Source organism: Paraphaeosphaeria sporulosa (genome assembly GCF_001642045.1).
Source record: "Paraphaeosphaeria sporulosa strain AP3s5-JAC2a unplaced genomic scaffold CC84scaffold_2, whole genome shotgun sequence".
Lineage (NCBI taxonomy): Eukaryota > Fungi > Ascomycota > Dothideomycetes > Pleosporales > Didymosphaeriaceae > Paraphaeosphaeria > Paraphaeosphaeria sporulosa.
This window is the reverse complement of record NW_017253361.1, coordinates 600,680-613,512: the sequence shown is the minus strand read 5'-3', so window position 1 is coordinate 613,512 and position 12,833 is coordinate 600,680. Positions and strand designations below refer to the sequence as shown.

The 12,833-nt window shown below is 52.0% G+C and overlaps 6 protein-coding genes across 6 annotated transcripts; 3 read left to right on the top strand and 3 right to left on the bottom strand.

The window, feature by feature from the left end:
* Positions 1-147: 147 nt before the first annotated feature.
* On the bottom strand, positions 148-1,983 carry CC84DRAFT_1171970 (glycolate oxidase; the record flags this gene model as incomplete). Its single annotated transcript, XM_018179944.1, has 1 exon — positions 148-1,983. One exon carries the CDS (start codon positions 1,981-1,983, stop codon positions 148-150), a length of 1,836 nt encoding a protein of 611 aa, XP_018039750.1.
* A 1,194-nt stretch (positions 1,984-3,177) lies between these two features.
* On the top strand, positions 3,178-3,774 carry CC84DRAFT_1171969 (uncharacterized protein; the record flags this gene model as incomplete). The annotated part of the gene is made up of 2 exons (XM_018179943.1): positions 3,178-3,375; positions 3,499-3,774. 2 exons carry the CDS (start codon positions 3,178-3,180, stop codon positions 3,772-3,774), a joined length of 474 nt encoding a protein of 157 aa, XP_018039749.1.
* Positions 3,775-4,898: 1,124 nt separating this feature from the next.
* On the bottom strand, positions 4,899-6,126 carry CC84DRAFT_1171968 (uncharacterized protein; the record flags this gene model as incomplete). Its single annotated transcript, XM_018179942.1, has 4 exons — positions 4,899-4,977; positions 5,140-5,490; positions 5,542-5,757; positions 5,906-6,126. 4 exons carry the CDS (start codon positions 6,124-6,126, stop codon positions 4,899-4,901), a joined length of 867 nt encoding a protein of 288 aa, XP_018039748.1.
* Positions 6,127-7,051: 925 nt separating this feature from the next.
* Positions 7,052-8,589, top strand: CC84DRAFT_1053800 (acetyl-CoA synthetase-like protein; the record flags this gene model as incomplete). The annotated part of the gene is made up of 6 exons (XM_018173509.1): positions 7,052-7,174; positions 7,226-7,350; positions 7,423-7,441; positions 7,522-7,647; positions 7,704-8,205; positions 8,261-8,589. Coding segments are annotated over 6 exons (1,224 nt in total), but the record flags the coding sequence as incomplete, so codon positions are not given.
* Positions 8,590-9,017: 428 nt separating this feature from the next.
* CC84DRAFT_1255447 (uncharacterized protein) lies at positions 9,018-10,475 on the top strand. Its single transcript, XM_018184539.1, has one exon. The coding sequence runs from the start codon at positions 9,428-9,430 to the stop codon at positions 9,977-9,979; it is 552 nt and encodes a 183-aa protein (XP_018039746.1). The 5' UTR covers positions 9,018-9,427; the 3' UTR covers positions 9,980-10,475.
* CC84DRAFT_1083578 (putative glycosyl hydrolase) lies at positions 10,147-11,570 on the bottom strand (the record flags this gene model as incomplete). Its single annotated transcript, XM_018174013.1, has 4 exons — positions 10,147-10,557; positions 10,605-11,262; positions 11,308-11,348; positions 11,400-11,570. 4 exons carry the CDS (start codon positions 11,568-11,570, stop codon positions 10,147-10,149), a joined length of 1,281 nt encoding a protein of 426 aa, XP_018039745.1.
* Positions 11,571-12,833: the final 1,263 nt, after the last annotated feature.

Below are 12,833 nucleotides of genomic sequence, written 5' to 3'. Positions count from 1 at the left end.
GGCATATGGGTGTACAATGTGGGGTCGGATCGCGGGGTAAGAAGGAGCGATTCGGTAGTTTAGACCCCACGATAATTCAAGATGATAACATTATTTTCGCGAAGTGAAAGGGAAAAAGTTATGAGATTTAACCTCAGTATATGGCGACTAAAGCTTGGCCTTCGTCGCCCTAGAAGGTGCTATCGTGCCACCTCCAATGGCCTTGTGAATGCGATCATCGCCCGCAAGCAACTCCCACCCTTTCCCTCTGTACTTCTTGGGCCAAATGCCATTCCTGCCCGGAGCGAGTATGCCATTGGGGTCCAGCGCATCCTTTATGGTCTCATTGAACCGCATCAGCGCGTTGTCATTCCAGTTGTACGTCCTTGCAACCTGATCTGCATATAGCAGGTGCGTTCTGTATTCGCCATACCCCTCTCTCGCCGTCTCGGCGATTAGCTCAGTCATCAAAGCATTGACACGGCGCTTCTCTTCGTCAGATGAGCGGTCGTAGATGATGTTGGTGATATAGTGCATTTCACGACCGGCGATGCAGAGCGTGGGGAAGAGGTCGATTCCGTACTTCGCATGTAGGCGAACGTTGATGTCGTGCACAATCTGGGCGTCCCTTCCTCGAGTAGGCGTGATAGGAGAGAAGAACAGGTGCGCGCTGTTGGGTTTCCAATTCAACCACTCGAGCTCACGGAGGACAGGAACGCCAGAGCAGACAAGCGCGCGGTCATTGAGATAGTGGTCTGGTGGGACATCTAATGGCAGGAAGAACTTGAAACCGTTGATCGCAGAGAAAGCGGACTTAATCACGTCGAGCTGGGTCTTGATGGCGGTCTCGTCGCCGTACTGTGTTCCATAGAAGACCCAGGCGCAGTCTCCGCAGGGCATTTGCGAGGCGTGCTTGCGGATAACGTCACGCGGCACAGGCCCAGGCCCGGAGTACCAATGAGACTTGGGATGGCCAGTCACGTTTAGCTCTTGCACTACATGTCGGAGCTGCGGTATGTTGCCTAGAATGCCTTTCTGTGCCAGAGGCCGTATGATCTCAACAATATCCGGAAAGTCTTCATCGCGAGGAAAGGTTAGCATGTAAGACTGGTGGCCTGTCTCATGCATGAGGTGGAATCCCATTTGACACACGATCCCAAAGTTGCTCTGGGAGAAGATGCCGTCCGAGTATGGGCCATATGCAGCGGGGAAAGACTGCCACGTTGGATTGTCCGCGCCGTCTTTGCCCGGCAAGGCGCCCATGCCTGTTCGAAGTAGCTCGCCGGTCGGGAGAACAACCTCCATACCGCAATGCGCGCCGAAGTGGTCGCCCATGGGTGTGTATCCGACGCCGCGGTCGATAGCGTTACCAAGCACACTGCCACCACCGAGATCTGGACAGTCAATCCAGAATGGCAAGTTCCTCCTCTGAATCTCGTCGTAAAGCGCGAAGTAAGAAACGCCGGGTTCAACCACGCAGGATGCATTCTCAGCATCTATATTGATGATCTTGTTCATCCGCTTGCCCAAGTCCACAACGACCGATCCAGGCACCCGTGGAGCCGTTCCTCCATAACCTACATTCCTCCCCATAGATATTGGATATATCGGTATGCCATGTTCGTTCGCCCATTTCACAACAGCTTGCACATCGGCGGTCGAAGCAGGGTACGCGGTAGCGCTCGATACGAGATCTTCTTGGTCGACGAGGTGGAACGCATCGTGTGTGTTTGGATGCTCCAGATACCAGCCATCTACCAGAGGCTTGTCGTTCAAGACAACGTTGTCCTCCCCCAGGGCTTTCCGCAGCGCCTTGATGGCTTCGTCGAAGGCTTCGCCGGTTGTGTCGGGTGGCAGTCGCACGCCGTGGCGACGAGGAACGCTTTCGGGGACTGTTTTATTCGAGTACAGCTTGTCTTTCGCATTTTGCGCAATCTTTACGAGTCGTGGGGAGATACCGCTGTATCTTGCGTCTAGGCTGGGAGGTGGACTTTGGCTCTTCATCGCGACTACTTCACCGCGGCGCGTTTCTGACACAGGCACACCTCCACTGCAGGAAGATGGAGCAACGTGACCCCGTCCATGTTGGGGTTATGTATAGCTTATAGTCTCGTTGGGGTCGTTATTCCCGCGGCGCTGCAGCTTGTCGTGCTGATGCATATGTGGGGAAGATGATCTTCGAGACATGGGATGCTCAAATGTGGAGAATCCCCGCACGGCGCTATGATTGGCTGCTGAGCTACGTTCCTCCAAGCTCAACTTAACGTTACCGCAAACACATCTTCTATACGTTCATCCTCATCTGGCTCGTGATGAAGACTCGGTCTGGGCTGCTCATCTGTGCAGTCCCTTAACTCGCGCCACATCTTCGCGAGGGAAGGAATGCCTCATATCCAGAGGATGAGTACTAATACCACGGCTTCCATGATTGAGCAATGGGCCACTCGACGGAAGCACGGAGACCTGAAACTTCACTTGATTGTCTATTTGACCCCTCTGCTGCAATATCTTGGAAGAGCTGAGTTTCTGGACTTTTTTCCTGACTCTGACCCTTGACGCCTGCCAGCGCCAGCCAGTGGACTGGGATCCTCTTCTAACCTTGCAACGTCACCTGTGCTTGATCAATGCGTTCTAGTCGGTGCGGAGGCGGGAGAGCTATGTAGGAGGTTGAAGAGCTCGTCGATTCTTGCGTGGATTACTCACCTGAACCCATCGCACCTGCCTCGCCCAGAACTGCTCCAGTCAAGGTCCACAAACAATCCGCCACGCAGCCCCACTTCTGCATTAATAAACTCCCCCAAAGCTCAGCATATCGATTGGCTCGTGATCCAGCGGTCTTCGACACGCAACATGGCCCGCTTCAAGGGCCTCCCGCCCGAGCTGCACTGAAAAGTAGCGGAGCACCTTGCGGATGGTGAAATTATGTGGGCGATTTGTTATAACGATAAAGTGCGACCTTTTCTAAACGCTAGCATCCGAGTAAAGACCTCCTTAAATCTCTCGCAGTGGTGTGCCGCGAGCTGGCCCCAATCGCTCAGGATGTGCTGTTTCGCAGTTCCATTCTCAAGACTCGCCCACTGAACGCCAAAAGCTGTCGATCAGTCGGCGGTCGATCCCGGCCAGAGAGTAGATGATAAAAGCGAAGAAGTCACTAGTTCTCTCTGCGCTCCAAGAGATGCGGTCTCAATCGATAACTACATGGCCAATCCGGCGATGTCGGATCGGGGTGCTTTGAATTTTCTGAAGTACCTCGGCCAAGCGAACAAAAATGTCATACGGGACCCCGAAATATGGTGGTACGACCGTAGAAAACAACTGGAGTGGGCTCTGAAAACCGACCGGAGCTTGTGTAGAGAATACGGTCACTGGACTTGGATCTTCAAAACAATTGGGTCTGTGAGTGCCCAGCTTGCCAGGAGCTCGAAGTATTGGGAGGACGACTAGAAAAGCAGCTTTACCTATATCAACGTATGGCAGTGCTACTTACCAAACCTTCTCATTTGGAAAACTTGACGTAAGACCCCCCTCCATGAAAGCTGGTTCGGCACGTCACGGTCGGAAATGGCAAACTTCCCTCGAATAAGCTCCCTGAATACAAACTTCCTACCTCCATGGCTAATTCTGATAATGCCTACTCTCCGGAAATTCCACATCAAGACTACGTCTCTTGATCACCTCATCCAGTATGGTCTCTGTAGGGATAATGATCCTTATATCTGGACGCGCAACTGGTGGGAACCAAATCAGGAGGCCCAAGACGATGCGAAGTATCTGTTCAATATGAATATGCTATAAGAAGGTCCATGACGCACGGGTAAACTTCCACAAATCACAAGTCTTGCCGTGTACTTCGAGGCGGCTATCTTGACACAATCCTACGATCAAGTCATCAAGAACCAAATCTAGAATACGCCGGAACAGCGCTTGGTTTTTCCCAATGCACTCGAATCACTTCAGCTTCGACCTGGTTATATCGGTGAGAATAAGTCCGACGAGCTGAAGTCATTTGCAGATGAGTCCCTTGGATTGCTTTGCTACGGCGTCTTTTGTAGGTTCTTTTGTTAAACAGAACTTACGAACCGTCATCATCGACACATGCGACCTGAATTGTGCGAATTGTTCGGACCCACCATCCCATCAATACTGCACGGCTGACAGGGTGCTTCCTCTTGACTATCAAGATGAGGAAGAGGGATTCGACCAACCTTAGACCTTGGACAGACCTTCACAGTTGCGTCGTGTTGTGGTCCCGCAAGAAGCGCTCTTCTAGCACCACAAAATTTTCAAGGAGAGGCCGATTTCATCATTTCGACCAGTGCCCCTTCCTCAGACGGTTGAGAGTGTCGAGATCATCGACTCTAATCGGGCTCTCAACCATTGGGCGAAGTATGTTCTGGATCATCCAGAAGAGTACCCGAACTTGGAACAAGTTCTCCTTTGGTGCGATGCAAAAAAGATACTCTTGGTGCCCGAGGTTCGTTACGCACCGGCAGAGGATGAACTCAATTAAGAGATCCTCAAAGATGAGTCTACGAGCGGAGCCGAGATACGCGAATTCCACAACAGTTTCTGGGTGTTGCAAGACGTGCCGGATGATGTGTGGACGGAGCTTGAGAAGCCTGGTATCTCCCTGGTAAACCACACGGAGCGCAATCAAGGATGGCGTTATGTCGCTTGAGGTGCATCCGTTGTGTGTGTTTGATGCGGCAGTTGAATCATGTAGAAGCTTACGGATAAGGTGCTTTTATGGATTTGGAAGAGCATGTGGTAGCGGTAGTATGGCAGGATCGTCAAAGGTCTACAAGAGATTGGAATACTTTGCGGGCCTGCCCAAAAAGCTACTGGTGGTTCATATTCAGCGATATGGCTATTGACTGATGCGTTTTGGGTATACGAAAAAAAAAATTGAGCATGGACATCTACGGACGAAGAGAAGCTGGCGGGATGTGGACCAAGCGTGCATGTGGCATACAGTAGTTTACGACTGTTTTGCGAGTCCTTGAACAATACAATCTAGTCACAAAACAGCAAAACGCCTGCGATGATGGACACGATGTCGCTACAGCATGTATATAGCCCTGCCCAGGTTCCAAAGATAGCACATTCCACTCGCTCATCCCAGCATAACGTCTATGTACTCCGTACCGTACGCCCGCTTACCCTTTCACCGTCAGGCTTAACCAACCAGCGACATCCATCCCGTGATCCCTACTCCGTATTGGACTCCCACTTACCCCATCTACCGCCAGGCCCAACCAGCGACCCCTCCCACCCACGGCCGGTGCCGTCATCGTCATCCTCGCTCGCTCGTTCCGTCGCGACAACACGACCCAACAGCGAGGCTGAGGTGAGGCTGCCTCAGCCGCGAGGCCACGCGATCCGCACGTGGATTTCCACGGCGGCGCTGGTTTCAGGCTCCGTCCGTGCGCACTGCTGTGCTGTTGCCGTATCGGTCTACGTCGTGCGCACTGCGTGGGGCCCCTGGCGCTCTGCGATCGGATCTCGCTGGGACTGGGGCCTGCGATGAGTATTGTCACGCCTGGATTCTCCTATTTGGGGTACCAGCGACGCTCGGCGTCGGCGAAACATCGAGGCCCGGGGGTAATTGTTGGCGAGGGATTGGGGGGATTGAGGAATGTGTCGCGTTGGTGCGAGGGATTCAGGGTCGCTGTGTCCGCTTTTCGGTTGTGGACGACGGCGCGGCGGGCTTGTGGCGGTTCTGCGCATTGGGGGCCGGATCTACGGGGTATAGACAGACGGGTCTTGCGCTGGCGGCACCTAAGGCGCGTATTGCGTGTGCCGTGCATGAGCTTTGCTGTTGGGGGCCGAATCGGGGCTGGCTAGCCGCGCCGCTGGCCGTGTTGCATCTGGAGTATTGGTTCTTGAAACATGGTCTAGGTCGCTGTTTCCTGAATCGGTGACTTACCGCTGTGCGTCATGCTGGCGAGAGATGATATAGACAAAGATGATGCCAGCGGTGAAAGGGCCCAAGCGTAGGAGCACAGTAGCGTGTTTGATGCGACTTCGCGCAGCTGCTTCGTACGGACGTCGTGCTGTGGCTTGTGGGCATCGAGCTGTCCGCGAATGGCAAGTACTGAGGACGCTGGGTATAGCTGGCGTCTCGTGTGTGCTTGCTTCCTCAAGCATAGCGTACTAGAGTTCGTACGCTACGGTACGGAATCGGGCCAGGATGTGGCGATGCGGCTCAGCTGGAGCCATTTAGTGATTTATTGATCAGCCATTGCCAATATTTGCAAGCCCCAAATAAAGATGCTCGTGCAGCCATGAACAAAGGGTAGCTTTTCGCCATACCTTCTAGGGGCAGAGCAGGTCATTGCAACTGAAACGGCGCGGATCTGAGATGTCATCCTTAGGAATCGTGGTGGCCCCGCGCTAGAAACGTACGGGCGCGGTGTTGCCGGGAGGCATAGATCCAACAAGAACTTCGGCCTCCAATGATGGAGCAGCATCAGTCTAAGCGCACAAAAACCGGCTGGGCTCCGATTGAACGAGGAAGCGACTACATCCCGAGGCTGTCGAAGTGGAAGAGGACGAGTTGTCGCATGTCGTTCCTCTTCTCAGCTAGTAACGCGAATTAGGTATCATAGCGCGCTCCACGGACCATTTAGGCCTCTTCTTTCTCTCAGCGCATCCTATTCGGCCGACACAATGGACGCATTCCGTCCTGGCAGCACTTGCCAAAGCATGAGCACCATCTAGTCTCAGTACGGCGCGTTGGACTCACGATATCAAGACGAAAGCACCGACGCGGACTGAGCTATGGGCCCCAACGCTCGCACAGCCACACCGTTCCGCGCCGCTTTCGCAACCCGTAAGACATGGCTGCCACTCCTTCAGCTTTCGCATAAAGCCGCCGATACTATTGCCCTAGATTGGCGTTTGGGGTCCTAGTCTTGCATATTGTGCCAGCCGTTTCTTTCTTACCTACTACCATCGCTATAGCATATATACCGTCACTCGCTTCCTTGTTGGAAAGTCATCCATTATGGCACCTTCATCGCCGTATTGGGGCACAGTCATGGACATGGACTCGCCAACGAACGTTCGGTATGGAAACCGATTAATGCCTGTGATGGTGGATGAGGTAGCGGCGGAGACACCAGACCGTGTTTGCTTTTCGATTCCGCGTTCGACAGATCTGAAAGCTGGCTTTCATGATATCACATTTCAGACTGTAAGCTTATGGCCTCTCTGATCCAATGAGTACTGAGTCTGTCCTCGTTAGTTTGCCAATGCTATCAACAAGACTGCCAGTTTCATCGAAAGGGAGATTGGCAGAAGTTCTATGTTCGAGACTGTCATGTATATGGGCATTCAAGACGTGAGGTATTTCATTGTTTTATTCGCGTTGTGAGTGCCCCTGTGACCAACGAGTCTTTATGCTCGAGTGCTTTCGCTTCTCTTATGCTGACTTCACCGCAGAATGAAGACAGGCCACAAAGTGAGTATCGCCAGCAATACGAGGCGCATCCAGCAGCAGTCACACTTCATAGCTCGCACTAGTGTCTGACTCCTGCTTAGGTATTATTTAGCTCTCATCGCAATAGCGTAGCGGGCCACACCGACTTGGTTAAACAGACTGATTGCGGGATCATCATGTATACGAATGGCCTTTCATGTGCAGGTATTATTGAGGCGTCAAGAATGGTGAGCCACGTTGAAAATTAGCCAAAAACGGAGGAAATGCTCATCCACATCTGCAGGAGACATTGTGCATGCCAGAGCTCGACTATTTGTTCGACGACTCAGTACACACCGACCCGTATCCGTATACCAAGACCTTCGAGCAAGCGAAACATCACCCGTGCATGGTCACTCATACTACCAACTCAACAGGAATGCCGAAACCAGTGATTTGGACACACTGGTTGCTGGCAACGACAGATGCGCAACGCCTTGTTCCAGACTTCGATGGACGACCAACAGTGTGGAATAAGGTGTTTGACAGCTCTGAGAGGTGCTATTCTGGAGTACCAATATGTGACAGCGCTGGAATCGTTACGGCTCTGGTGGAAGTACTACTCAATGGCTGCACAGTGGTATTGGGGCCGCCCAACAATCCTACCGCAAACACATTCGAACAGGTCGTTACGTATGGACGCGTAGATGCTGCAAGCCTGCTACCTAGGACTCTCGAGGAAATCGCTAGCTCTCAGACTGGGTTAGCATTACTCAGTCGGTTGAAGTATGTTGCCTATGCTGCAGGTAAGTGAATAACAAACTTTCTCACTCTATTTCGTCACTGACAACACCCTCGCAGGCTCTTTATCTCCTCGTGCAGGTGAAATTTTGTCGAGGTACACTCACCTCTACTCACTCATGGTCAGCACAGAAACTGGCTCAATAATCCAACACGCAACCGATCGGGAAGACTGGCAATACATGTGCATAAACCCCAAATACAATGGCATCGAATGGCGCCCAAGAGGAAGCCTTTATGAGCTGGTCTTCAAGAAAAGCAACGATCTCGCAGACGTCCAAGGGATCTTCAAGACATCCTTGCGATCCCAAGAATGCTCGATGGGGGATCTGTACTCGAAACATCCTACGAAACCACACCACTGGAAACACGAAGGCCGCACAGATGATAGGCTGCCTGCGTGACGACGGTATCATTTTCATGCAGCTGGAGAAGCCTTTTGCCAGGGATCCGTGTAGCGGGAAGCTATCGTTGCACTCCGCTAGCGGGAGGTCGATGAGTTGTATGCGCGTGTATGAAGCGGCGGGGCGACTGTTTGATTTTATGCGACCGGACCTAACGACACGAGACATGTTTGACCTAATAGCTAATGCCACATTTGCATACCGAGGTGTTCTGGCGAACGAATAGAATAAATGCTTTGTTTTCTGGGTAGTGGCTATGTGTTACGCAGCTGCTTTTGTCGGCCGACGGATTACAAATGAAAGGTGGAGATTTCCGGTCACTTATCCGTAGGATGTTAGCGTTGGTTGGATTGGGACACCTGCGCATTGCCTCTCGAAAAGAATAATTTATACTTCATCGTATACCCCCCTACGTTCGTATTTCATGTTCCTGCCGGGGCGACACATGCTTCACGTTATGGTCAGGCGGCGTCCATAATGTTATGGTTCAACGGCGAAGGAAGCGCTTGTGATCGCTTAACTACCACCGTGGGCGTATGCACGTCATACTGCTAACCCGAAACATCACAGCTTTGTAATATACCCTCGATCTAATGGAACGATGATTGGAGATGCGAACACATGGAGGAATCTGTGGATGTTAGGCTGATAAGATGTGGGACATGAACTTGGTAGATTGTTACAGCCGTGAGCCCATGCTTGGCTCAGTTATGTATAAAAGGGCATACACCATACCCTCCTTCAACTTGACCATCCCGATCTCACACACCAATACCTCCACTACTTTCCTATCAGACGTTCCGCCTAATTCAGGCCAACGATCATGACATCTTTCCACGCCCTCGCCATTCCCCCGCTGATCCGTGGCATGCACAACATCAGCGCAATACTTAAGAGAGCCCAAGCTTCAGATCTCGACGCCGCCACCATTCTCACCTCCCGCATCCATCCCACAATGCGTCCATTCACCTTCCAGATCAAGTCACTCACCGATACCGTCGCTCGCATTCCAAACCAGATCAACCCCTCCCTGCCTCCCTCACCTCTCCCAGATCTCGAAGAGAACCCCACCTTCGACATTCTGCTCTCGCGCATCGCAGCTGCCATCTCCTACATCGAGTCTATTGCGCCGGAGGACCTGAACGGAAGGGAGGATGCGGACGTGAAACTGCGAGTCGATCGCAAGAGCTGGGCTGGGGATGTTGTGTATGTGGAGTACCAGGCCCTCGAATTCGTGCAGATACACGCGCATCCAAATTTCTGGTTCCACGTTACCACGGCGTACGATCTGTTGAGGGCTGCTGGCCTGGACATTGGGAAGCCTGACTTTTTGAACGCGGCGGGTTTGAAGACGTGGGAGTCTCGGGATGAGTGATGCGCATTATCATAATGTACCCTTCATCCACACTTGAAAGACAAGCAAAAGGAGGTATGAGGCCTGGAAATAGGAACTTGGGATATCATTACATATTATGCACCGACCCCGCCATTCTAAAAGCCTAACGTTATGTCATTAAGTCATTACTGCACCCTCCGTCTCGCCTATTTCACTGTGATGGCAGCTATGAGTGCTTCCATTGCGCTCGAGTGCGTGCTTGCATTCGCCGGATTGATGAATGGTCCCGCCCAGTCGATACTCAACATGTTTCCATCGTCTCTATTGTTCATCCAAACACTGTTCGCGTTGGTTTGGATAAACTTCACGTACGCGTCATCAGGGGCCGCCTCGTGCAGCAGTTGCAGGTTTCGAACAAAGATGCCCTTGAACTGGGAGCCGTCGGCGCCACAGTAAGGACCGCATTTATCGTGGAGAATTCCACTGCTATCGGAGAGCTCAGCAATAGCAGCTTTGGCGATCTTGGCTGCGAGAGCGAGATAAGACTTGTCCGGGGAGGCACGGTTTAGTTCGACAAGCCCGCCGAGAATGACGCCCTGGTTGTAAGACCATGTTGTCTAGACGCAATTAGTGAAAGCTTGAAGCGCTCGAGTTCAGCCCTTACCATATTGTTGTTCTTGCAATCGCTGGTCAGGCCGTCGTTTATCGTACCACGCGAGTTTATCATACCGCTGGCAGTAAACCAGTTAAGCTCTTTCTTCGCCCACGCTACGTAGCTCGCCTTATCATCTGCGCGATTCGCGAGGTGCGCAGCAGTCGACAAGAACAGTTCGTTTGGAATCGCGTTGACGTAATCCTTCTGCCAGCTCCAGTAGATGCCTCCATTCCCACAATTGGTACCCCACGTTGTTGCGACAGCTGCAAAGATGCTTTCGGCTAGTGTGAGGTATTCCTTGTCTTGTGTTACATCGTAGGCAGCGATCCAGCCCAGCGCCCACCAAAGGTCATCGTCGTAGAAACCATCGAGCCAGTCATTCACGTCCGCGGCCGATGTTTTCGCTCTTTCTCCGGTTTTGTAGATTGGCAGCTGCATTACATCGATGTAAGCACCAGTGGGTTTATTCCAGCCTTCTGGGTACACCGTGACTAGTTCGTCCTCGTTGTCCATTATCTTGTTGTATCCCGATCCCACCCCAGTAGAATTGAATATTACTAATGTTTCGTTGATATCTCCCCTCTTCTTGTTGCGGTTTCCTTCCACGCCTGGTTGTGGGTTTTGAGGTGGTGCCTGCACTAGCGTATTCGCAAATAGTCGAGATGCTCTATTTGAGTCAGCGAAGGCAGTAATATGTTTGTGACCATCGTACAAGCTCTGTAGTTGTGGGCTGTCATCGACCTTTGCAAGGTTCTGCGATGATGTTAGCGTGATGTGCAGCGCGATTAGACGGTTGGTCCTTACTGCTACAATAGTGAGAACGTTCGCAGAGTTCCACCATCCAGTTGTACTCCACAGGCCGGTGCCAGCATTATAGAAGATTTGAAGTGCAGAAAGAGCGAACTCGGCGCGTGTCGTTGGGTCGGATATGTCGCTTTCGCCGAATGCATTAGACGCGAAAGATGCGGAGAGCATGAGCGTGTGTATGAACGAGGAAGGATACATGGTGCGCGTTTAGAACGATAGCATTAAGCAATACGAAACGATAAAGGATGATATGAGCGCACCGAAACAGGCAAAAAAAAATACCAAGACGAGAATCCCGCGACCACAGGCTTCTGTAGCGTCGAAAAGGCAGCTCCGACCGTGTTTATACACGGAACACAACATTCGGCGTCCCACGCTCTTTCCTCGTCTCGACAGATACAACCTTCTTGAAGAGCTGACTCGCCCTCACCCCTCTCATTTAAAGATGCGCCAAACAAACGGGAGTCGGCAAATAACTGGGGTTGTAGACATAACACATGCAATGCTAGACAAGAGAAGCAAGAAAGGCTCACTGTTGCGCTAAATTTAGCGGAGTTTGCAGTTTCAAGCTGTGACCGCCAGGTCCCTGGCTGTCGATGTCTGAGGTTTTAAGGAGAACCTGACTAGGCGCAAAGGCCTGGACAGCGATAACTGGGAGTAGGAGCGCGCGTCTACACATGTTTCCTGTTTCGCGTGGATTGCGGCTGTAGTACCACGACGCTGAAGCAATGTCTGAGGCTGTCAAGTCCGCGTGCCGGAGCGGCAGGTTAACACCGGAAACAAAATACAAATGAAGATCTATATCGTGGAGCCACGTGAGTCGTCGGAGGCGTTTGACGTTGAGCCCTGATGCATCTGTCGGGCGTCGTTGCGTGCTGTGAGGTGCAAAGAGGCGCAGCATCTAGTTGACGCTTGCATTAGCCTCTTTGGAGCTTAGCTGCCTCACGTGCAGCCAATTCATTCTCGGCAGATTGCGATATTGATGTATCATAGGAGCGCTCCTGCTGCGTGATAGTCGAACTGCCCGAACTCGATTTTCCCAGACAGAAAGTGGATCTTACACGCGTGCCGCTGACCGCTCGTGAAACTTCTCAGCGCTGAGGCATCCTATGGACATGTTTCAGTCGTCGGGTACAAAAAACGCTTGATTGGCGATCAGTGGACCAGCATTCATCCACGTATATGATGCAATCGGGCACAACTCTTTGCTTCCTGGACGTTGAAACCATTTACGAGCCCCTCGACGCGCGACTATGTAGGTTGCGATTGTTGTTGACGAACGTGACGCACTTCCAACTCACTGCGTTGTGAATGGAGAGCATTTACCGACAACACAAACCCGATAGCCTTGTCGATAAGGCATTGCAAATCAAGGGTGAAAAGTGAAACACCGGCACTGCGCGTGGGGGCGTCACGTGATCAACATCTGCG

Bases quoted from the DNA above. Each gene is read 5' to 3' on its own strand.
- CC84DRAFT_1255447 (XM_018184539.1), top strand. From the start codon at position 9,428: ATGACATCTTTCCACGCCCTCGCCATTCCCCCGCTGATCCGTGGCATG.